Below are 24,537 nucleotides of genomic sequence, written 5' to 3'. Positions count from 1 at the left end.
CTGCATCCCCAGTGATAGTATTATTTTTTCTTGAGAGGTATTAAAAGGGTCTTAAAAGTAATTGAATTTGAGATTTTAAAATGTGCAGATACCCTGTTCATGTATATTAATGGCTTCCATGTGGAGTTAAAGTTGAGCAAGTGATTGAGTTTTATTTTATTCAGTACTTGCTTGAGTACCTGCTTAAAACAAAAATTGGTTCTGTTGTCAGATTGCATTTATTTGATCATTGTATAATTCTTTTAAAGATGTTAATGGAGGAAAAAGTATATTGTATAACATTCATCATTATGCCACAAACTTTAATAATCCAACTGTCTATATGACAGACCCTGTAGTTTACATCACCGTATTAACAATTCAACTCTAATTTCCAAATAAAAATGGTCTTCTATTTTGTTTTTTTGCAAGGTATGAGTGGTGATGGGTTGGGAATGATGATTAGAGATGGCGTATGTGTGCAGGACAGGGTTAATGATGGGGTGATGCAAGTGTGTGGGGCAAGATTAATAATGGGGTGGTGCTGTCTGGCTGATGTAGTGGGGTGTGGCTAGACCATTGTGGAGGCTGAGAGCTCCAGGCTTGTCGAGGGCAAAGCAGGGTAGGACAAAGTGGTGGAAGCAACAGGTGAAGGTGTACAAGTGTTGCTGCAGGTGGGCGTTGTAGAAGGACACAGTGCCACGGTCGTAATCCAGAAAGATGCCGATCTGTAGTGGCTGCACGGTGATTCGCACGTCCGGACTCCATCCGTTATGCAGGAACTCGTACTTGTGTCTGCAGGAGAGGAATTCTGCTTAAACATCCTGCTTTTATGATGATCTCTGTAGGCTGCACTGGGCCTGTGTCTGAGAGTGCGTGTCCCGTCGTCCTCAGCCCAACTGCTGTAATCAGACACCCACGCTGACTAATCCCCCAACACAGTGCAAAAGAGTTTCCTTGGTAACCACTAGGTCATTAGCAAAAGTGTGAATACACCTGAAGACATCGCCACAAGGAATTGTAATTATGTGGGAACTCGAGCTTCTGACTTCATGTGTGGTAAGAAATGTACTTCTAATATGTGGGGCTGCAGTAACTACACAAATGTCAATGTTTAGATGTTGAATTTAGATTAATTAGGGGTTGTTATTATGGACACTACAAGTGGTTTTGTCTGGTTAATAGAGGGGCTTTGGCGTATGGCCTGACGTGAGCGTTGTCCATGTTGTGAAGCACTTAAGAGGTGATGTCTGGTTGGTTTGTATAAAGGGGGGTGTATGATTGGTCTGGGTTACCTGGAAGGTGTGAGAATGTGTCTCATGCACCAGGAGGTGGCATTGGCACCCAGATAAGAGCTGCGCTGGGTGTCTTCATAGGCCACGCCCACACGATACTCTGTCTGCTCATCAACCTCCACCTCCCAGTAGTGTTGTCCCCGCACAGGCATCAGGTCCCCCAGCACAGCCACGCAGCTATATGACCAAACACACAGTATCTGCCACTCTGTGCATGTGTTTGTGTGATCTTGTAAGTATGTATAAAAGAGACAGAGACCTTGCAAATGTGTTGTCACCGAAGGCCATGTCACTGAGAGGAAGTTCCTCGTCCAAGTAGAACATGGTGAATCCATCAGCCGAAACAGAGAGACATGGATGAGCCGTCTCCCTCAGAAGGTGGAAAAAAGTACCTACAGACACACACACACACACTGCAGCAGCATGTGTCTTTACACAGTGTATGGCACATAACAGCTTGCCCAAAGGTGGAGACAAGTTCCAGTTTAATTTCTGAAATGATATAATTGAATGTGGCCATTTTTTAACCAGCGTACTAGTCATACCTGTGGTTGAGATAGTGATTGGCTGGCTTCTCTCACTCGGTCCACCGATGTTGACAGCTCGGACATAGATAACATAGCGTTTCCATGGCTGCAGCTGTGTCACACACTCACAGGTGGGAATCGCAACAATGGATCTACACACAACCAATTCCAGTACAGATGTAATACATTCTTGTCTGAACGTACATGCAGACAGCCACAGTGTAGAGGTCAGGTGTGTAGTAAGACTATGGCAGAGAATGACCACTGTACCAAGGTGCTGTAGCTACAAACACCACAAAACCTGAACAAGAAACCCTCAACAATCCCTAGAGCTACGACAAAGCTCTTTTCCTCTAAGCTACTTCCCAGTAAATTACAAAGCAATAAAGACTGACATGATTTAACAAACCATAAATAGAAATCATGGTTACAGTGTGTACCTCCAGTGCAGGCGAGTTTGTTTGTGTGTGTGAGTCCACTCCAGTGTGAATGTCCAGAGTGTGTGCGTGTGTTGCTCACTCGGTAACAGGGCTCTCATTAAAGCTGTTCTCAGTCAGCTCCAGTGTGTAGGACTCCACAGGGTTCGTGTTGCCCGAGTCCCACCGGATTCGCACCGCCTCTGAGCATCTTGCACACTCTTGCTCCCTTATCACAGGAGGAGAGGGCACTACACACACACATATGAAAAACATACAGAGCACTGGGCTCTCAGGCTTCACCAGAAACCAGGTCCAAACCTGCTGAGCTAGGTTGATGTAGTGTGTGTGTACCATGTAGACAGCCCTCTTCCTAGCTGGCTTATGTATTGGTTGTGGGTGGGAGTGTGTGTGTGTGTGTTTACTGCCCATACAGGCAGTCATGGTCTGGTGGTTAGGGAACTGGTCTTGTTACCGGAGGGTCGTGGGTTCGATTCCCAGACCTGAGGCCATGACTGAGGTGCCCCTGAGCAAGGCCCTTAACCCTTAATTGCTCACTTGTATAAAAAAATGAGATAAAAATGTAAGTCACTCTGGATAAGGGCATCTGCCAAATTCCATAAATGTAAATGTAAATACAGGCGGCCCTCTCGCTTGCTGGGCTGATGATACCAGTGGTATTCATTGTGTCCGTGTGTGTGTGTGTGTGTGTGTGTGTACCGGTCATATAGACGGCCCTCTCGCTAGCTGGGCTGATGCCTGTGGTATTGGTTGCAGTGACCCAGAACTCGTACTGTGCATTGGGAAACAGCTGCTCCACCACACAGTGAGTCTCCTTCACACGCAGTACAGATACTGTGAACCACACACACATCTTAGCATAGAGTCTGTGGTCCACATACTCACTCACATCAGTGTTGCCAGGTTCGCGGTTTTCACGCCAAATTGGGCTTGTTTGAAAATCCAGCCGCGGGTAAAAATTCTGGGGTCGCGGGGTGCGGTTTTTTGGGCTACTTTTGAGTTGGGCTACCGCGGGAGTTACAAGTCAACACTAAGAATCGATCGCGATATAATACCCAATTTGTTTCCATTTTACACCCCCCCCCCCCCCCCAAACAGACTTGCTTTATTTGTATAATGTTATTTGAGCCTCTGAGTCATCCGCTCCAATAACCTTTACATTTTTTAGTCCCCAAGATATTTTGTTTATCACTTATTTTGAATCTTTATACTCTTACTTGCTTTTTGATTTTGCTAATTAGAAAAATTCCTCACTGCCTTCATACAATGCAACATCATGCTGTGAAAGCAGACATTCTTAGCTTCAAATTGTGAGGGCAGCAATTTTTAAATTCACACTCAGAGAATCGAAACACAGTATACAGATAAAGTAACAGGCAGCCCCGTCGACAGGGGGGGACAACCGGGTCTGTTGTCCAGGGCCAGGGGGGCCCATCAAAGAGCCCAGCAATTTATTTTTTATTTAAAGTCTAGAATTTTTTAATAATCTTGAAATCTTTCTTTAATATAAAATTCTGTACTCAAAATAAGCTCAATGGTGTACATGAAACTTTCTTGTCCCGGGCCCCAGCAAGACTGTCAACGGGCCTGGTAACAGGCAAGGTAAAGCTCTCTAAATAAATACGAATCTCGATCTTCAACACAAACCACCTATCATACCTGTAGACATTTATGTAAGAAAATAAGGCTTGTAAGGCATCATGGGCTAGTCAGGGACTAGCCATAGGTATTAATATTTTTGTTTATAACCATTATTGTTATAACCATATTAATATATATATATATTTTTTACAAAATTGAATACATAACTGAATATATACAAACTGTCCCTTTGAGATTAGTCAATATCATAAGTAGCATTAATATAGAATCATTATAAGTAGCAGTAAAATTGGTATATTCATTAGTTAGTATTACTAGTATCATTATTATTAATTTAATATGTTGCATCATTAATTTTATTAGAGGTATTAATCGTATTATCATTATTAATACAGTTAGTAACATTAACTTAGTAATAATAATGCTAATGATACAATCATTAGAATTAGTATCATGAATATTAATATCCATGCAGGTTATCTGGGCTGGGTGGACAGGTGAGAAGGTAGGAGGGAGGGACAGACAGGTATGAGGGTAGAATGGGGGACAGACAGGTGAGAGGGTAAGAGGTAGAAGCTGACAGATGCAAAAAGCTAAACTTTTTTTATATTGAGGTGTGTGAGGTAGTATAAGTAACCATGGTCACCTTCTTGTGTTGTTCCTGTAGTGCTGTCTTCAGAGATGTGACGACAGTAAAGTTCGTAGAAGTCAACCGTGTCATCAGAGAACAAACTCCAACATACACGCAGAGTTGAAGCAGTGGCAGAGTTAGAAACTTGTGGGTTCATTACTGGAGCTGAGGGAGCTTATACACACACACACACACACACACACACACACAGTAATTACAATGTTGCAAAGGCAGCAGTACTGGCAAGTCTATCTGACAGCTTAGTTACATGGGTTAAACTAGGAGGCATAGGGGACTTTAAAAATGTTTGCGATTTATGTAGAACTGACTGTTCTTTACATTATCGTAGTTGACTTTTATTCTGTTTAATGGAACCACATTTGCTTTTTCCAAATGTATCCTAACAAGCTGTATAGACAACCATAACCTTGTACAAGCTTCAGTAATGCACATGAAATAAATTCAGCAATCCAGCTAGACAAGCTCAGATTCCTGAACAGTCCTGTGCAGTCCTACACCCTGCTACTGTGTGTTCAATCGTAAACCCTGTAATCAGGGTGCTACTACTATTTTTCTCTGCTTGAGCACTTAAGATTTGACAATTATCTGAAGCTTGCCCTTTTAGAATGCCAATTCAGAGAAGTTAAGTATGGGATTATGGTGGTATACAGTGGCCTCACCGGGAACAACGTTAATCGATTCCATCATCTGTTTAACTTCAGAGAGGTCTGTAGTGGGCATGGCAAAATCCAATGACATAGGCATCTTCAGAGTCACCTTCTCTTTTGCAAAATCCTCGATTCTGGTTGCACAGATCATGTCCTCTCAATTTCTCATGTGGAAAGAATGTGCTTTGTTTTATGATGTAAAACAAGCACAGGTACAACATATGCCCTCTCATACACATACAGCATTCTCCTGGTCTCTTGCATACAGTTCTGACTAGAATGAGTAAAACACACCATGCTCATGCTATTAAAGTCCCAGCAGGCATCATTATGAATTACCTCTTAATAAGTGGGATAATGGCCTGTCAATCAGAAATAAGCAGTTGTAAGATGCAGAAGCAGTGAAAATCTGCATACTAATATAACCACAATCTCATGATGACGGCGATGCTTGTCAGATCTGAAAGCATAACTCCCTCAATAAACCTGATGATCAAACCTAAACTCTAACGATCTAACCAAAGCCGTAATGATCTAACCAAAACCATGATGATCTTTCCCTAACCCTGATGATCTAATCTAAACAGTGATTATCTAACCCTAACCTTCTGGCTAGCATGGGAGCTGACCTGTAGGAAGGCACGTTGGTTCTGCCAGCGGTTCAGCTCCTGTGCTTTCTCGATCAGCTCTTTGGAAGCATCGAGCACACGACCGCAGGAAAGTAGCTCCCCATACAGCACCTCCATCTTCAGCTTCTTCTCATCCTGCAGCCCAGTGATATGCTCGTTTCTTCGCTGGGACAGCGTCTGCAGGACCTCATTATAATGCTGCTCCAGGTTCTGCTCCTGACGTCCAAAATTCTCCTGCAAATGCAGTGCCTAATCTCAGTTGTATTGCATCTTACTGTTGGATCTTGCAAACTCTGACTCTTAGACCAGGGCGTAATCTAATCCAGGATTTGATCTGTTCTTTACATCACCGGACATTTTACTAGAACGATTTGTGTACCTTTCTTTCTCAAAATCATAGATGCAAATAGAACACAGCAGCACCTCCACAGTGATGAAGATCTCCTCCAGGTTGCTGGCAAAGTTCTCCATCTGTGTGGTCCTCTCCGAAAGCAAGCTATTTTTTTTGCTCAGTTCACTCTGCACAAAGCATACACGCACACGCACGCACACATACACACATACACACACGTCATCCTTAGTATCCAACTCTGGTCTGAGTGATCCAGACCGGAGCTCTGAGAGAAATGTCTCTGGTGGAGCTGGGAAACGCTTACCTTCACATGCTGTATGGCGGTAGGGAGCAAGAGGACTTGGTGTTGGCAATGCTCTCCATAGGTTTGTAGGGCAGAGTGGGTCAGGGAGCTGCAGTCAGCGCAGAATGCATCGGCAGGCTCGATTGGCTTAGACACTTTCTTTCTCACCATCACAAAAGTGTCTTCATCAGCCTCCTCCTCACTTACTGCCATCTCTTCTGCAATGGCCTGAAGCCGACCTCGTGACTCATACAGATCCATTCTATTGGCTGCAGAGATGCTTGTTATTGCACTGTCACAGCCAAAGGGCCGAGAGAGTGGACACCCCCCACCCACACACACACACACATAACACCAGGGGCGGAGTGGGACACTTTTCAGCCCGGGAGTTATATGCCCAAATACTGCCCAATATTATTTTCCCCTCCCAATCGGCCCAAACTAGAGACTGACATGAGCCGGCCCATCGGGAATCCTCCCGAATCTCCCGATTAGCCACTCCGGCTCTGCATAACAGTCTCAGCTAAGAAGCTGACACAGTATTACAAAGGCATCATGCATTGAAAATATTATATTTTATTCCCCCAACAGATGTTATTAAAATGTTGTTTCCATAATATGCTCCAGGAATCTACTCAGTTTTCTAGTTTCTAGGATATGGAGAATGCAACACAAAGACACACCTTCACTTAAACAGAGACTAAACAAGTTTTCCTTAGTGTTTTATAGCAGACAAAAATTCTTCCTCACCCCTACTTTGAGATTTGATCTTTTGCGTCTCACGGGCACGCGTCGTCTCAAGGAGCGGCTGCACCCCGAAGTGTTTTATTTCTGCAACTCGCTCTCCTGCGCCTCCTTATCGTGGCAAAGCAGAAACAGTTCAGCCAGAATGGTATGTGTAGACCAAATATAGACGCCGAAAGCACGCGCTGCTCTCACATGTCACATTAAGTTCGTTTTCCACTTTGACTTGTGCAATGAAACAAGTTGTGAAACGGATATTGTTAGAAGAAAAGTTGCCCATATATTCTTTTATTGAACTTTAATTTGATCAGCACAATAATACTATAACACTGTTTGAGTTGGTAACATTTTAATCCCAGTGAAGAAGTTGGACGAATTCTCCGACACGTGATTCGGGTCAGAGTTGAACAGGGAAGCGAAGGTACGTCATACAAATGGCGGATGTTGTGAAAACACCAGCAAGCGAAAAATGAGTAGTATAGATTTCGAGCGTATGGACAGTTTGGAAGGCTGGGTCGCAATCAGAACAAATATATTTGATGAGAGTGAGATATACAAGATAAGATTTATCGTCGAGTGGAATGTTATTGAATCCAAATTCGCTGTCACTTGTCACAACAGGACACTTCAGCGACAAAGACGCAAACAGGACTCTGCGGCCAGAGAAAGCGACACGAGCTGGGCTGGATTATTCTCCGTTGCTGATTTAAAAAATGTCCACCGCCAGTTTTCGGGAATTGGGGATGTACTTGTGTCGTGTTTTCCTGATTTGTCCGACTTTGAAGAGGGAAATATATGGGACTTAATATTTTTTAGCCGCTCGGGCACTCCGGATCAAGAGGAAGAGAAGGATATGGAGTCACCTTGTCGACAACTTGAAAAATATTTCAGTACAGCTATTGACGTGTGTGGCCGTAAGATTGTATTGGATACTTTATTCAACCAGGACGAACAGGACACGGAGGAGTACTTCGAGAATCTTCAGGAGTTTAAGAGGAAATCAATGGAAGACGAAGTTATCAGAGGAAAGGAGAGAGTTCGCTCGGTGAGCAGTGGCTGTAGCTCATGCTGATTGTAGAGTGTAATGGTCTATATTTAGTCATGTCAGAACGAGCAAACCTTTGCCTTGTCTCTGAAATCGAAACCGAAACCAGTGTTACGCCGAGTCTACACTTGATCCGGTTCTTGTGTTTGGTTTGTAGAATCTTAGAAGGTTAATTTGAGATGTTCGTGATTAAATTGTTTCTCTAGATAGCTAGATATTTTCTTATTGTAGAGTAAGATCTGTTTATTCTTCATTCCAATGTGTGCACGCGTATTACGCAGATGATACGTAGTCATCACACTGCCGGCGGGCTTATGCAACTGTTAAAGATGTATGAGGAAGAGGATAAAGTTTACGAAGATTTAGTTGCTGTGGCAACACAGTTCTACCAGTACCTGCTTCAGCCCTTTAGAGACATGAGAGAACTTGCTATGCTCTACAAGATGGAGATCCAGGTATGTACACTCACACAATTCTCTCTCTCTCTCTCTCTCTCTCTCTCTCTCTCTCTCTCTCTCTCTCTCTCACACACACACACATACAACACTCACCAAAGCTTAATGCACATCTAAAATATCCTTCTCTTCACTTCCTTTTTCGTTCCATCTAACACACATGGTGCAGCATATTATTTTTAGGGAGCACATGTTGTCATTGCAAAGCTTGTGTGTGTATGTAGAAGTCCATGCAGTTGGAGGAGCTTGGTCCTAAGCGTGTGGCTGCGTTGGAGAGGGAAGCAGAGGAGTGGTGTAGGCGAGGCCAGGAAGCTGTATGTTCCATCCAGGACATCACTGTCTGCTATTTTACTGACACAGCAACATCCCTCGCAGGTTACACTCAACCAGTCACACTTTTTCTCTCTCTCACATACACATATTCATCCCCCCACACACATATTATTGCATACAATTGTGTGTGTGTGTGTGTGTGTGTATGTAGGTATGCTGAAACAGATGGAGGAGGATCGAAAGAGGTTTGGTGCTGCATCTTGGGCAGTAGCCATGCCCAGGCTGGAGCAACTGAAATTTCTGCTGGCTAAAGAGACACTTCAGCATATGAGAGCCAAGGAGATGTGTCTGAGACGAAAGAAGGAAGGAATTAAAGCTAAGGTGTGTGTTGTGTGTGTGTGTGTGTGTGTGTGTGTGTGTGTGTGTGTGTGTGTGTGTGTGTGTGTGTGTGTGCGTGTGTGTGGCTTCTTGGTAAAGCCTAAAATTGAGTTTTAATGCCCTCAGATGCAAGAGTAGATCTGTAAATTCTGTTGTCCGAAACTGATGATAGAGTAAACAGGATCAAAGTAAACAAACAAACAAATTAAATAATCCTGGCATGGAGATTTGTATTTATGTTTGTTCTACAGTAATGTGGTGTAGTCATAACTGTGTTGTTACATAGTTATGAGTTTGTAGTTTTGTGGCTATGTCTATATTTACTGGCTTGTTTTAGCGAGGGATTAACAGGCATTTTAACATGTATTTGTGAGTTACAGAATAAATAGTTTTCAATATTATACTGAAGTTTTCAGACAATTAAATTTACAATATGTTGTATATTTAGAAAAATATATTAATAGATAATATGGTTGTTTATAACTTGTTCCAAAATAAAGACAACTAAATGACTTGCTTTGTCATACACTTCATGCTTACATTTACATTACTTCAGGGTCAGGGTTAGGGTTAGGGATGTGGTATTTTATCATTAGATGATACAATGTCCTTAGATGTGATGTAAGAATGACACAATAACATACACGGTGTCTTCATCTTTCTGCCCACCTCCCTCCCTGTAGATGTGTGGTGAGAGTCAGGCTGTGTTTGAGGTGGATTCATTAGAGCTGCAGTTTTATGAGGCTCAGCTGGAATTGTACGATTGTAAATTGGAGATCCTGAAAAATGAGGAGCTGCTTCTGCTGGCCCAGATCTACACAGTCCAGAGGCAGATTAAAGGTAATGGACACACATACCACAAGTCCAGCAAAATAACCTTAAACCTGAGCCTGTACTGGTGACTGATGCACACATTCCAGATACATTAAATGTACTGCACACACATAACATTAACAATACATCTGAATTTACTGTCCTAGATCTATACAGTCCAGAATAGGGATTTGTTTTTTTTTCTGATACTGGTGCTAAAGCAATACTTTTATAATAATAATAATAATATGTTTATTTTATATAGCGCCTTTCACAAACCCAAGGTCGCTGTACACACATGAAAGGGGAAAAATACAGGGCTTAGAAAGAGCGGAAATATCGAGCAAAGAGGAAAGTCTTGAGTTGAGTTTTGAAAGAAGAGAGAGAGTCAGAGGAGCGAATAGAGGGAGGTAACGAATTCCAGAGGGTGGGGGCAGCAACACTGAATGATCTGCCACCCATAGTAGAGAGTCTGTGTCGTGGGACGGAGAGCAAACCTAGGTTAGAGGACCTGAGCTGACGTGATGAGATATGAAGGTGGAGAAAGTTGGAGAGATAGGAGGGTGCAAGACCATGTAGAGATTTGAATGTTAAGAGTAGGATTTTATAGTGGATGCGTTCTGAGATAGGAAGCCAGTGTAACTGATGGAGGGTAGGAGTGATGTGATCAGATTTCTTTGTGGACATTAGAACTCTGGCTGCAGAATTTTGTATCTGTTGTAGGGGGCAAAGTGATTTAGCAGGTAGACCATAAAGCAGGGAGCTACAGTAATCCAGTCTGGAAGTAATGAACGCATGTACCAGGGTTTCGGCATCTTTTAGTGAAAGTATGGGGCGGAGCCTTGCAATTTTGCGGAGATGGAAAAAAGCAGATTTACGGATAGAATTTATGTGTGGGATGAAAGTGAGAGAGGAGTCAAATGAAACGCCAAGATTTCGCACAACAGAAGACTGGGTAACTGGGATATTATCAACAGATAGACTACAGTTTGAGAGGGCAGAGATGGCTGACTTGGTGCCGATGATCATGAATTCAGTTTTAGTAGGATTTAGTTTGAGGAAGTTATTGTTTAACCAGCGAGTTATCTCCTGGATGCAGGACAGCAGTGTGGTAGAAGGGTGGAGATCCAGATACAGCTGTGTGTCATCCGCGTAAAAGTGATAGTTGATGTCAAAGGAGTGGATAATGTTACCAAGAGGAAGTAATTATGTAATGAATAGTAGGGGACCAAGAACGGAACCCTGTGGCACTCCCTGGGTGACTGGGACAGAAATGGATTTGTGCTTTCCTATATCGACGAACTGAGATCTGTTAGTAAGGTAGGATGAAAACCAAGAAAGCACAGTGCCAGACAGACCAATACTGGAGAGACGTGAGAGGAGTATTTTGTGATTAACTGTATCAAAAGCAGCAGTTAAATCAAGGAGAAGAATGACAGATGCACGCCCTGAGTCAGAGGACAGGAGCAGGTTATTCAAAACACTGAGAAGAGCAGTCTCAGTGCTATGTAAAGGACGAAATCCAGACTTGAACGTCTCAAAGAGATTATTGGTGGTGAGAAAAGCCTGTAAATGTATGGCGACAGCTCTCTCAAGAACTTTAGAAATAAAAGGTAATTTGGAAATCGGTCTGTAGGATTGTACGTCAGAACTATCAAGAGAAGGTTTTTTAATAACAGTAATAGCAGCCGTTTTAAGAGAACAGGGAACATAACCAGTGGAGAGAGAGAGATTAATGATATGTGTTATAGGGGTACTTATGTCCGAAAGACAGAGCTTTAGGAGTGATGTTGGGGCGGGGCCAAGTTGACTGGATGAGGGTTTGGACTTAGAAATAATTTCGGCAGTGTTGCTGATGAAAACCGGAGAGAAATGAGAAAACCGAGTGTTAATAGGACTGGGAGGGGAGAAAGAGAAGTCAGGGGAGGGTGAGCTAGGAAAACCTTTGTTTATGGAAGTAATTTTGTCTTGGAAATGATTGAGAAAAGAAGTACAGATTTCAGGAGAGGATAAGACTGTATGAGTAGGAGGGCAAGAAATTTTGTTGACAATAGAGAAGAGATGTTTAGGGTCGTGTCTGGAGCCATGTATAAGGTTGGAGTAGTACAGAGAACGGGCAGATTGTAGCGCAGATTTGTAGCTGAGCATATGTTCAGTAAAGGCCATAGCGTGAACATGAAGACCTGTTATAACATATCACTCACGACGCCTCCTCATCCTGTCATCTCACCAGTTGGTTTCATGTATTTGTTTTTGCCATGTTATGATGTCAACGTATGCCTTCTTTTTTTGGTTCCTTCAAACACGTTGCCACATCGTCCTTGTTAGCAGTGTTCCCCCACATTAGTCTATTTCCTTTCTTCAGTCAGTATGTGTATATTCTCCTCTGTGATTGTCGGTTATTGTAGATGTTTGTGTATATCATTTGGTAGTATTTGAGACAGACCTATCGCTGTTTACATATTACGTGTTTGTAGTTGTGTGTCGTGTTATCTTTCGCTTTTGTTCTCGTAACGTTTTGTTACGCATATCTTGCTTTGCATCATCACATGGTGGGAGTGAAACATGTTTTGCCTGGGTGTGATTTGTTTTTAACAACCTTCTATAAAGATGGGCTTATGAATAACTGACGAGCTCTGCTCTGATTGGCTAGCACTATAAACAGGGCTCCAGACAAATTAGTGTCATAAGAATCAACAGATCAAAACCATTTGCTAGTGGTGAACCATATAGCGATTAGGCATCCAAAGCATGTTTCAAAGCATGTTTCAAGTGTATAGAATCACACAGCATGGATATGTACTAGATGCTGTTGGGCCAGTGATGTCAGTAAAGATGGTACTACCCTTCTGTCAAGAGTGCAAACTCATAGCTTGTCTGGGATCCTTTTATATGTGAACGTTATCCATGCCCACTGTCATTGTTTTGTTCATATAAATGCCTGCACTGTTACTTAACCATTTTGGAAGTTTTCTACGATTAATCTACCATTTTATGTTTGATGGCAGTGACAGCAGACGACGATGATTGTACTTTTTGACAACCGCCACTGCTTCATAACACAAAAGACATATCGGTTTTTCTCCTTGAAGCACAAACACTTATTCACTTTCTCATCTTTCTTTAAGCACCCTTCCATCTGCATAAATTTTTTTGGGATCATTATTTGTATTTTTCAATTACACTTATTGGGAAAATCACATCAATATGGAAACACTGCAGTGAGGAGTTGCTGTCACTTCACGGGTAACATAATTGTGGGAAATGTAGTTTTTGGTCACTGCACGTATTAGATAGATATATATTTTTTGACAATTGGGCTTTTTAAGCTCTCGCTGGCCACATAAAATGACACGGCAGGCCACATTTGGCCTGCGGGCCTTGAGTTGGACACCTGTGGCATATGGCATATGTGTATACGTTTTTGCGTGTGTGTATGTGCACATTTATATATGTGCGTGTTTGTGTGTGTGTGTGTGTGTGTGTGTGTGTGTGTGTGTGTGTAGAGCTGAAAGAGGAGGTGGTGTATTATGACACCTGTGAGGATCCTGCAGAGCTTCAGGGTGTTCAGGCTGACAGTAGCCCCGCCCACTCTCGCTTGAGGCAACGCCTACTGCAGCTGGAGAGCAAGAGAGCAGCAGCATCTTCACACAGAGCTACACTACGGAATAAGAGGGTACACACACACACAGTAACATGCACAGATATGGTGTCAGAGGGCACACACACTCAGACAGCTATTTTTTATTATATATGTTTTTTTCCATCAAAAAGTGGTTTTGGAATTATATGGAAGATTTGGAGCCAGAATTGTAAAGCAGCATCATTGATATTCAGCACTACACACTCACTGCCTTTTTGTCCTTTTTTAGCTGATACACTAGAATTAAAAAATCTTAGTTTAACAAGAGCAGTGGACTATTCATTTACCCATCTGATTTCTTATATTTACGTAACTTGAAAAGTACTATTTAGCATAACGTTCATAACAACTGATTTAGAAACTTAAAGTACTCTTGGATAAATCTACTTGCACTTCCTAAACAAAGTGCATAGTCAATGTTCCCATTCAAACTGAGTTCCATGTCTATCCATTACTTATTTTGGAAATACTGGGCGAGTGTATGTTTCTGTGAACTGGTGTAGAAATATGTGTGTGTGTGTGTGCGCGCATGCGTGTGTGCGCGCGCGCGTGTGTGTGTGTGTGTGTGTGTGTGTGTGTGTGTGTGTGTGTGTGTGTGTGTGTGTGTGTGTGTGTGTGTGTATGCCCATGTGTGAATGGCTAAAGAAGTGTGTTTGTAAATTGGTGTAGTCGAGATGTGTGTATGTGTGTGTATGCCCATGTGTGAATGGCTAAAGAAGTGTGTTTGTGTGTGTGTGTGTGTGTGAGTGAGAGAACTTCTATTGGAGAGAGAGGTGCTTGTCTGACTGTTTGCATGTCTGAGAGAGATGTAGGAGAGAGATGTGCGTGTTTCTGATCTGCTGTAGGAAAAATGTGTGGAGGCATGGGAGCTCCAGCAGAGGGCATCACAGGAGAGAGCTGCCCAGCATGTGCAACACCACGCGGTACACCTGGTGAGTTGCCATGGCAAAATACCTGCTATGAAACCATGGCAACAAGTAAAAGAGTGCCAAAAAGTTAGGGTAATCTGTGTGAGACGTTCCTGTACTCATTTGTATGTATGTGCTTGTGTCTAGAAACGGGAGAAAAAGAAAGAGGAGGAGGAGAGAAGGAAAGACTGGGTGGAGCTGGAGAGGCAGAAGACTCTGAATAGATTACGCTCCTTTAGAGAGGTAAGAAATCTCTGAATAGATTATGCTCCTTTAGAGAGGTAAGAAATCTCTGAATAGATTACGCTCCTTTAGAGAGGTAAGAAGACTCAGAATAGATTACGCTCCTTTAGAGAGGTAAGAAGACTCGGAATAGATTACGCTCCTTTAGAGAGGTAAGAAGACTGAATAGATTATGCTCCTTTAGAGAGGTAAGAAGACTCAGAATAGATTACGCTCCTTTAGAGAGGTAAGAATGAATAGATTATGCTCCTTTAGAAGGGTAAGAAATCTCTGAATAGATTACGCTCCTTCAGAGAGGTAAGAAATCTCTGAGTAGATTATGCTTCTTTAGAGAGGTAAGAAGACTGAATAGATTATGGTCCTTTAGAGAGGTAAGAAGACTTTGAATAGATTACGCTACTTTAGAAAGGTAAGAAATCTCTGACTAAATTACGTTCCTTTAGAGAGGAAAGAAGACTCAGAATAGATTACGCTCCTTTAGAGAGGTAAGAAGACTGAATAGATTATGCTCCTTTAGAGAGGTAAGAAATCTCTGAATAGATTACGCTCCTTCAGAGAGGTAAGAAATCTCTGAGTAGATTATGCTTCTTTAGAGAGGTAAGAAGACTGAATAGATTATGGTCCTTTAGAGAGGTAAGAAGACTTTGAATAGATTACGCTACTTTAGAAAGGTAAGAAATCTCTGACTAAATTACGTTCCTTTAGAGAGGAAAGAAGACTCTGAATAGATTACGCTCCTTTAGAGAGGTAAGAAGACTTTGAATAGATTACGCCTCTGTAGAGAGGTAAGAAGACTCAATAGATTATGCTCCTTTAGAGAGGTAAGAAGACTGAATAGATTATGCTCCTTTAGAGAGGTAAGAAGACTCCGAATAGATTACGCTCCTTTAGAGAGGTAAGAAGACTCCGAATAGATTACGCTCCTTTAGAGAGGTAAGAAGTCTCTGAATAGATTACGCTCCTTTAGAGAGGTAAGAAGACTTTGAATAGATTATGCTCCTTTAGAGAGGTAAGAAGACTGAATAGATTATGGTCCTTTAGAGAGGTAAGAAGACTTTGAATAGATTACGCCTCTGTAGAGAGGTAAGAAGACTCAATAGATTATGCTCCTTTAGAGAGGTAAGAAGACTGAATAGATTATGCTCCTTTAGAGAGGTAAGAAATTTCTGAATAGATTACACTCCTTTAGAAAAGTAAGAAATCTCTGACTAAATTACGTACCTTTAGAGAGGTAAGAACACTTTGAATAGATTATGCTCCTTTAGAGAGGTAAGAAATCTCTGAGTAGATTACGCTCCTTTAGAGAGGTCAGAAATCTCTGAATAGATTATGCTCCTTTAGAGAGGTAAGAAGACTCTGAATAGATTACGCTCCTTTAGAGAGGTAAGAAGACTGAATAGATTACGCTCCTTTAGAGAGGTAAGAAGACTGAATAGATTATGCTCCTTTAGAGAGGTAAGAAATTTCTGAATAGATTACGCTCCTTTAGAGAGGTAAGAAATTTCTGAGTAGATTACGCTCCTTTAGAGAGGTAAGTAGACTCAGAATAGATTACGCTCCTTTAGAGAGGTAAGAAGACTTTGAATAGATTACGCCTCTTTAGAGAGGTAAGAAGACTCCATAGATTATGCTCCTTTAGAGAGTTAAGAAGACTCAATAGATTATGGTCCTTTAGAGAGATAAGAATGAATAGATTATGGTCCTTTAGAGAGGTAAGAAGACTTTGAATAGATTACGTTCCTTTAGAGCAGGGGTACTCAACTGGCGGACCGTGGTCCGGATCCGGACCCGAACGCAGTCCTGTCCGGACCCAATCTCACTCAGAATAGATTACGCGGTAAGAAGACTTTGAATAGATTACGCTCCTTTAGAGAGGTAAGCAATTTCTGAATAGATTACGCTCCTTTAGAGAGTTAAGTAGACTCAGAATAGATTACGCTCCTTTAGAGAGGTAAGAAGACTGAATAGATTATGGTCCTTTAGAGAAGTAAGGCCCCTGTTTTGTGAATTGGCCTAGATTGCATAATATAGCACTAATATTTTTTCTACGTAGAAAGTGCTAGTTTGCTGTATGTGGTATGCAGTAAAAATAGACCCTGAGCACATTTTGTGCTTGATATGGACATTATGCTGCAGGATACAAAGGAGCACATTGTTCATCATGTATGTGTATGTGTATGTCTGTAGAAGAAGAATGGTCAGTATGTGCTGAAGAGGCCTCGCTCCAGGCCAGCAGCTTATGGGATGAATCCTTGTCGAGATGACTCCTCTCAGCCAATGTCAATCATCTCACTGGCTCCTCCCATGGATGGAGCCTCTCTGATTTCTACCCCAAATATCAAAAGAAGAGTGAGGGATCAAAAGCAGAGAGATATCCCGGTGCAAATTATGCTACCACAAGGGGCAGTAGCGGTTTCGGAAAACACATTAACCGCTGTGCCTCCAGCCCCTCCTCCCCCTCCCCCTCCCCCTCCTCCCCCTCCTCCCCCTTGTCCTCCCCCTCCACAATGTGAAGCACCACCTTTGCACCTCATTGAAAGTGAACCGGCTATGTTTCCTGCCAAAAACACCCTGAAGCAGTGTGCAGGTGAGGTTCCATCAACTTCAGAAAGATTTTGTGTAATAATGATTATTGGTTACTGATTATTGCCTAATTTGGGATCAGGCTCCATGGATGAGGTTCTAGCCTCACTGCAAAGAGGGAAAGTTCACCTGCGCAAGGTTACCCCTAATGCCCCAGGCATTTCCACCCAGACCTACAGCATCAGAGACAACCTGCTGTCAGCCATCCGTCAAGGTGTGGCCTTAAAGAAAGCCCCTCCCCCACCTGGCCCCTCCCCCTCCTGTGATTCTGAACTGGAGCAGAGTATCAAAGCTGCCATGCTGAGGATGAAGAGAGTTTCCAACGAGTCTGATGATGAAGAACGTTCAGACATTCAATCAGGAGAGTGGGATAGCTAAGACTGTACACTCGCTCTCTCTCTCTCTCTCTCTCTCTCTCTCTCTCTTTTTCTCTCTCTCGCACGCACACACACACACACACACACACACACACACACACACACACACACACACACACACACATACATACGTATATACAGTGGGTTGCAAAAGTATTCATACCCCTTGAACTTTTCTATATTTTGTCACATTACAACCACAAACATAAATATATTTCACTGGAATTTAATGTGAAAGACCAACACAAAGTGGTATACAATTGTGAAGTGGAAGGAAAATTATACATGAATCAAAACATTTTTTACAAATAAAAAACTAATAAGTGCGACGTGCAAAAGTATTCAGCCCCATTTTCCCTGAGTGCAACCAATTGCATTCAGAAGTTGCCTGATGACTGCTAATGACTCAAAAGGGTCCACCTGTGTGTAATCTAATCTCAGTACAAATACAGCTGCTCCGTGACGGCCTCAGATGTTGGTTAAGAGAATATTGGGGAGCAAACAGCATCATGAAGTCCAAAGAACACACCAGACAGGTTAGGAATATGGTTTTGGTGAAGTTTAAAGCAGGCTTAGGTTATAAAAAGATTTCCCAAGCTTTGAACATCTCACGGAGCACTGTTCAATCCATCGTCTGGAAATGGAAAGAGTATGGCACCACAGTAAACCTGCCAAGACAAGGCCGTCCACCTAAACTTACAGGCCGAACAAGGAGATCACTGATTAGAGAGGCAGCCAAGAGGCCCATGGTGACTCTGGATGAAATGCAGAGAGCCACAGCTCAGGTGGAGGAAACTGTCCACAGGACAACAATTAGTCGTGCACTACACAAATGTGGTCTTTATGGAAGAGTGGCAAGGAGAAAGCCATTGTTAAAAGAAAACCATAAGAAGTCCCGTTTGCAGTTTGCCAGAAGCCATGTTGAGGACACAGCAAACATGTGGAAGAAGGTGCTTTGGTCAGACGAGACCAAAATTGAACTTTTTGGCCACAATGCAAAACGCTATGTGTGGCGGAGAAATAACACTGCACATCACTCTAAAAACACCATCCCCACTGTCAAATATGGTGGTGGCAGCATCATGCTCTGGGGGTGCTTCTCTTCAGCAGGGACCGGGAAGTTGGTCAAAGTTGATGGGAAGATGGATGGAGCCAAATACAGGGCAATCTTGGAAGAAAACCTGTTGGAGTCAGCAAAAGATTTGAGACTGGGGCGGAGGTTCACCTTCCAGCAGGACAACGACCCTAAACATAAAGCCAGAGCTACAATGGAGTGGTTTAAAAAAAAGAATATTCATGTGTTAGAATGGCCCAGTCAAAGTCCAGACCTAAAGCCAATTGAGAATTTGTGGCAAGATCTCAAAACTGCTGTTCACAAACGCTCTCCATCCAATCTGACTGAGCTTGAGCTGTTTTGCAAGGAGGAATGGGCAAGAATTTCAGTCACTAGATGTGCAAAGCTGGTGGAGACATACCCTAAAAGACTTGCAGCTGTAATAGCAGCAAAAGGTGGCTCCACAAAGTATTGACTCAGGGGGGCTGAATAATTTTGCACATCGCACTTTTCAGTTTTTTATTTGTAAAAAAAATGTTGATTCATGTATAATTTTCCTTCCACTTCACAATTGTATACCACTTTGTGTTGGTCTTTCACATTAAATTCCAGTGAAATATATTTATGTTTGTGGTTGTAATGTGACAAAATATGGAAAAGTTCAAGGGGTATGAATACTTTTGCAACCCACTGTACAAACGCACCCCTCACAACCTACTTTATTAAAAACACCCACCGTTATTAGGTGGAGTATTATGAGTGTCTGTTTTCTAAGCGTACAGGTAGAGATACAGTTACAGGTGTATCTGGGGCTCTTTCACATTTTCTACAACTAGTGTAATTAGACTACAGATACATTTTAAACTATATAAAGCTTCCTGCATAAATATATTCAGAAACTCACATGCACTTCCACTCGTCTCTCGTTTCCCAAGCACTGTCCCTGCAGTGGTCCCTAAGTCTGTATGCTTGTCTCTGTGTTGATGCCTGTGTCTGTGCATGTGTTTGTGCACGTATCTGTACTGGCCTCTCCCCGGTCCCTATAGAGTTCCCCCGTAGGCTGAAAAGCATTTTGAAATTAAGGATATCTAGGAAACTTAAGGATCTGTTAAACATAAACCTGATACATTTCATTAAAGAGAAACGGAGTGCGTAAATACATGTACATATTAAACATAAAAAAACTACCTAGAATAGGCAGTGAAGGCAGGCCTGGACACCTAAACTCTCATTCCACATGCAGTATATCCAGAAGTCATCTGCTATAATGTATTTTCCTGTCTTTTATTTTTTGAGTATAAGGCCAAAAGTAATAAAATAACCCAAAATTACTAGAGTATAATCAGATACATTCTTTATTTGAAGTAATTATTTGGATTCAAAAATAACAATAACACAAAAATAACCAAATCTGAGCATTCAGGTATGAATGTATCATCTGGGTTGATGGAGGTTTTGTACATCTGTATCAGTGTTGGCTTAAGAGTGGTCTGCTGCCCAAACCACCCAGCTAATATCAGTGTTTAGGACCTGCTGGACCTGATGACATGCTGGAGGGTGGCTTCCATAAACCATAAGGTCATAGATTAACTATACTTCACCTGCAACTGTTTTCTCTACCTGTACACCTCCAAGGTCCATCCACAGGGTTGGTGTTTTAATGCAGTGGCTAGTGAGTGAACATATGGCTTTTTGAATTAAATAAGACAAAGAATGGTAACATAAAAGGGGATTCAGGCATTCTAAGAGTACTTTATTTGAAAGAAAAACCTGAAATTGAATGACAAATGTGCAATTTGTGATAGTAGCATATTCAAATTCAGTTATTAGTAATAGTATGGATTACACAATATAATCTATCTTGTTTTTTTTTTTTGTAATAGGCCACATGCCTTCTATAATGAAATGGATTATAAATCTCAGCATTAACAGTAATATCCACTGTATAAGAGACTCCACCTTCTTACCCTTTATAGCACTGAATAATAAGCACACACTCAGCGTGTGTACAGCTCTAACAAACAGGTAAACCTTTTTGTACTCTGAGCAGTTTAAAGGTGGTGTAGCATGGAGATGTGGTGTTGGGAATCTAGTGACATTGCAAGAGTCTCTTCACAGCCTCTGTGGAAATCATGAACAGTTGCACTGTAGATGTATTTCACTAAACGGTTTGCAATAACTCCACCTTGCACTCACTGTACCCCTGCATGGCTGCATGTCTTTTTCAGTTAAGACACATCAATGAGATTTTCCCCAGAGCCAACATGGAATCCTCACAGCATTAATGACTCGTGGCAGTGTGTCTGAGATTTTACGTGTGGCTTCCGAGTTAACATGAATGGGCTACAGGTTCATTCTTTATGTCACTGGAGAGTAACACAGTAATTGTATTGCATGTTCTCATGTTCTGATTAATATGTTGTTCTTCTCCTCACATAATGTGGTTTGTTTTCATTTGCTTTGGACAGTAGGTTTAATTAAACATGCCCATGTTTCAGACCTCCGTGTGTGTGTGTGTGTGTGTGTGTGTGTGTGTGTGTGTGTGGGTAAGTGGCTTCTGTAATTCCTAATTTTAATGACACAGTTTTGTTCATTTGTTACATTTTTGCAAACTATGTGCAATGAATCTGTGAAGTACATGCCTAAGCTATTATATCAAGTCTTCAATATCAGTTTAGATTTAAAAAGTAAAAGAAAAATAGAAAAAAATATATAAATATTTTTAATTTACATTAATCTTGTTCTTCTGAACACAGTGTCATACACAATGTGTTGCCCATGATTACCATTACAGTCCAGAGAAAATAATTTTTTTTTACCGAAATTTTCTATGGAGGCTCCTTATGTTGTGTACAGCTTATATGAGCTCTACTGTCAGCAGTCAGAAACCGCAAGTCCCTCCCACACATTGTTTTCTCACTTTTTTCATCCTCTTTGAGGAGTCTGAACCATAGACTATATGTTAAGATTTAATTAGGTTAATGGTGTCAGTATCAGTAATGCTCATAACACATCCTTTTAATAATGAATTGATATTTTAATTTGCTCTCGTTAACCAACACTATAGCCATCTCCCCAAACAAAGCCTGCTTTGATGTAAATTTGAGCTATTAATACTGTTACCATCACAGTGAATTCTTTTGAAGTGAAAGCTAATAATTAGGCTAGCTAATTGTCAGCTAGAATCATCCACAAAGCAGAACAGTTAACTTAATTAATAACAATAAAATCCTTTCTGAAGGGCAGGTGCCACAATAGTGGCCAGGGTCTGCTCCCACATACTAGGGGTGGACTGAACCCTTACTGAGGAGAAGAGAGTGTTAACTCACAAGGTAAGATCAACACAATTTAGGCAGTGAACTAGATTCAGGCAACCCGCCTACTTCACCAACAATGAGAGTCACAAACTAGAGTCACACTAGCACATGAACAAGGTGAACATGGTCCACGTCAGAGCAGCCTGATTACAAAATAGTCACGGATGATGGTGAAAAATGGGCTGTGAAAATGCAACTACACAAGCAACCCCAGTGTAACAGGCCACTATGGCCTGTGACCTCTAAACTGGCAGAAAGGCTCCATCAGATACCATGAACATCAGAGATCTCCATCCTGAGTGCAGGCATGGGTACAGCTAAGATACTGTGCAGGACCCTCAAGCTCTGAGGATCCAGGTAGAAGTCTGGAACAGAAAGTCTGTAAGTATCAGAATATTATGACAACCCCTGGGTTAGAAAAGACTGGGCCTGAGATGTCATAGATGGTACATGACTGGGTGTGCTGCATGCATGAATAAGTGAGCACATCAGACAATCATCATGGGCAAAGAATGATATTTGACGATGTCCACAAAGACATGATAATAGGGTACTGGACAAAGAGTAGTAGCATCTCAGAAGCTGCTAACTTTGGCATATTCTAGAGCTGCCAAAATGAAGGTATACAGAGACTTCTTACACACTGAGTGCCTTCCAACTACATAATAGTGCTCTATGGGACAGAGCAATCAATGTACAGTGGACCAGTTAACCTCTGTACCGAATGCAGGAGCAACAAGGCAAGTGTCTGGGATCACCATTGAGTGAATCCAGGTTAGTGCTGATGAATGAGACCTACCTGTAAGAGACTGTGAGCTAAATGCAGGTTGGTGGTGGCAGTTTACATGTTTTTCTGATATGATCTTAGAATGATGGCCAATGAATCACAGGTCCTTTGATCATTTGGATGTATCGCAGTCTTGTCCAACTGCCTTGAATTTAAGAAGATAATTGCTTCTTTCATTCCCTTTCTCCCAATACACCCGAGGCATGCTACATATTTTCTGAGAGCTGGATTCTGGAATGATGTTAGAAAGCCTCTACAATTGTAACATTTAGAATTATACCCTTTTGTACACATTTGTGAATATACTGTAATGACATTTTTGTAATAACATATTCAACGCAGACCTGATTTTAATTTGATAGATCACGCCATTAATATAGCTTGGCATCTCAGTCACACCAAGACTCCTGAAACTGCTTTGAAAAGTGCTGGGTTGCACTTTTAGTTGTACTTCAGATTCGTATTCAATTTCCTCACACACGCACGTTCAAGAAAGAAATCAGTGCTCGGACAGAAAGGAAGGAGTTCACGAAAGGGGCAAATTTGTTCAACTTGGAGGTGTCGAACAATCCAAGTATCAGTGAAGCTGTTTATTTTGCTTAAAACTATTTCTTTCGTTTTACGAAATATCATGTTCATTTTCTCGGCATCGTGAATAAATGTTTCCTGTTTTTTATTTATTCATTAATTGATTTAAATTTTTTATAAAAATTATGCTACTGAAAATGTTATTAAATCAATGAAGCAAAGAGGTTGTTGAGGAAGCACCTTACCCAGATGACACAGAAATGCTAATCGATTCCTACGGTAGTGCATAGAAGAAGCGCACAAGTTTAGGTTTTATTCTGATAGAATATATTCCATTCGACCTGTGAGCTGGGATCATCTGGTGCAGAATTATTAGCATCGGTATCCTCAGTTACAGGTTGAACATCGTACTGTTGTGTTACTCCTTGCCTACGCCATATATTCAGCGCTGAGTGAGGAACGTAATAAGCTGCGAGTCTGTGACAGAGCGCTGTCAACAGGGCCGGCGCCACGGGGGGGCGAATGTCGAGGTGTCCCGCCCCCTCAATGTAAAAGATAAGACCCATTTATTTTACAACAATCGCTACATGGTGCTCCCTCGGCCGCTCGACAATCGTTACACGCACCCCCCCCCCCGCTCAACAACTTACGTTCGCCCCCCCGAAATTTTCTGACGCCCCCTCACTGTATATGTTCTGGCGCCGGCCCTGGCTGTCAATCAAGCATAGGCCTACTTAGAATATTAGGAGCACTTCCAGATTAGTTTTTGTTTTCTGAACAGTGTTTGTTTGGTTAATATGTACTATAACACGCTAAATGTTTGATATGATACAAGGAGGTAACATATTTGTGCTGAAAAAAATATTTAAACATTACATTACATTTTAAACCTTTTTTATTTTATTAAATTTTATTGTTACCATTACAAATCACGAATGTCTTATACCTCAAGATGAGAAAAGGAAGAAAAAACAAAAGACGTTTAG

General features: G+C 41.7%; 2 protein-coding genes across 5 annotated transcripts; one reads left to right on the top strand and one right to left on the bottom strand.

Moving 5' to 3' along the window:
* Positions 1-281: 281 nt before the first annotated feature.
* On the bottom strand, positions 282-7,508 carry fsd2 (fibronectin type III and SPRY domain containing 2). 4 transcript variants are annotated; one of them, XM_076993735.1, is made up of 13 exons: positions 7,154-7,508; positions 6,425-6,695; positions 6,192-6,287; positions 5,769-6,002; positions 5,479-5,501; positions 5,152-5,273; positions 4,487-4,645; positions 2,938-3,072; positions 2,321-2,468; positions 1,820-1,953; positions 1,534-1,687; positions 1,275-1,451; positions 282-774 (listed from the first exon to the last, which is right to left on the bottom strand). In XM_076993735.1, the coding sequence occupies exons 2-13, from the start codon at positions 6,662-6,664 to the stop codon at positions 507-509; spliced, it is 1,890 nt and encodes a 629-aa protein (XP_076849850.1). In that variant the 5' UTR covers positions 6,665-6,695; positions 7,154-7,508; the 3' UTR covers positions 282-506. The 4 variants fall into 4 exon arrangements, with proteins under 4 accessions (XP_076849850.1, XP_076849848.1, XP_076849849.1 ...); XM_076993733.1 differs by having other exon boundaries at positions 6,425-6,672; positions 7,154-7,507; XM_076993734.1 differs by having other exon boundaries at positions 6,425-6,672; positions 7,160-7,507.
* A 54-nt stretch (positions 7,509-7,562) lies between these two features.
* whamm (WASP homolog associated with actin, golgi membranes and microtubules) lies at positions 7,563-21,418 on the top strand. The gene is made up of 10 exons (XM_076993732.1): positions 7,563-8,192; positions 8,474-8,647; positions 8,872-9,022; positions 9,132-9,301; positions 9,982-10,138; positions 13,618-13,787; positions 14,600-14,686; positions 14,810-14,905; positions 17,093-17,492; positions 17,571-21,418. Exons 1-10 carry the CDS (start codon positions 7,617-7,619, stop codon positions 17,864-17,866), a joined length of 2,277 nt encoding a protein of 758 aa, XP_076849847.1. The 5' UTR covers positions 7,563-7,616; the 3' UTR covers positions 17,867-21,418.
* The last annotated feature ends 3,119 nt before the right edge of the window (positions 21,419-24,537 follow it).

This window comes from Brachyhypopomus gauderio, chromosome 2 (genome assembly GCF_052324685.1).
Source record: "Brachyhypopomus gauderio isolate BG-103 chromosome 2, BGAUD_0.2, whole genome shotgun sequence".
NCBI lineage: Eukaryota > Metazoa > Chordata > Actinopteri > Gymnotiformes > Hypopomidae > Brachyhypopomus > Brachyhypopomus gauderio.
The sequence above is the reverse complement of the archived record's forward strand: the minus strand, read 5'-3'. Positions and strand labels throughout refer to the sequence as shown.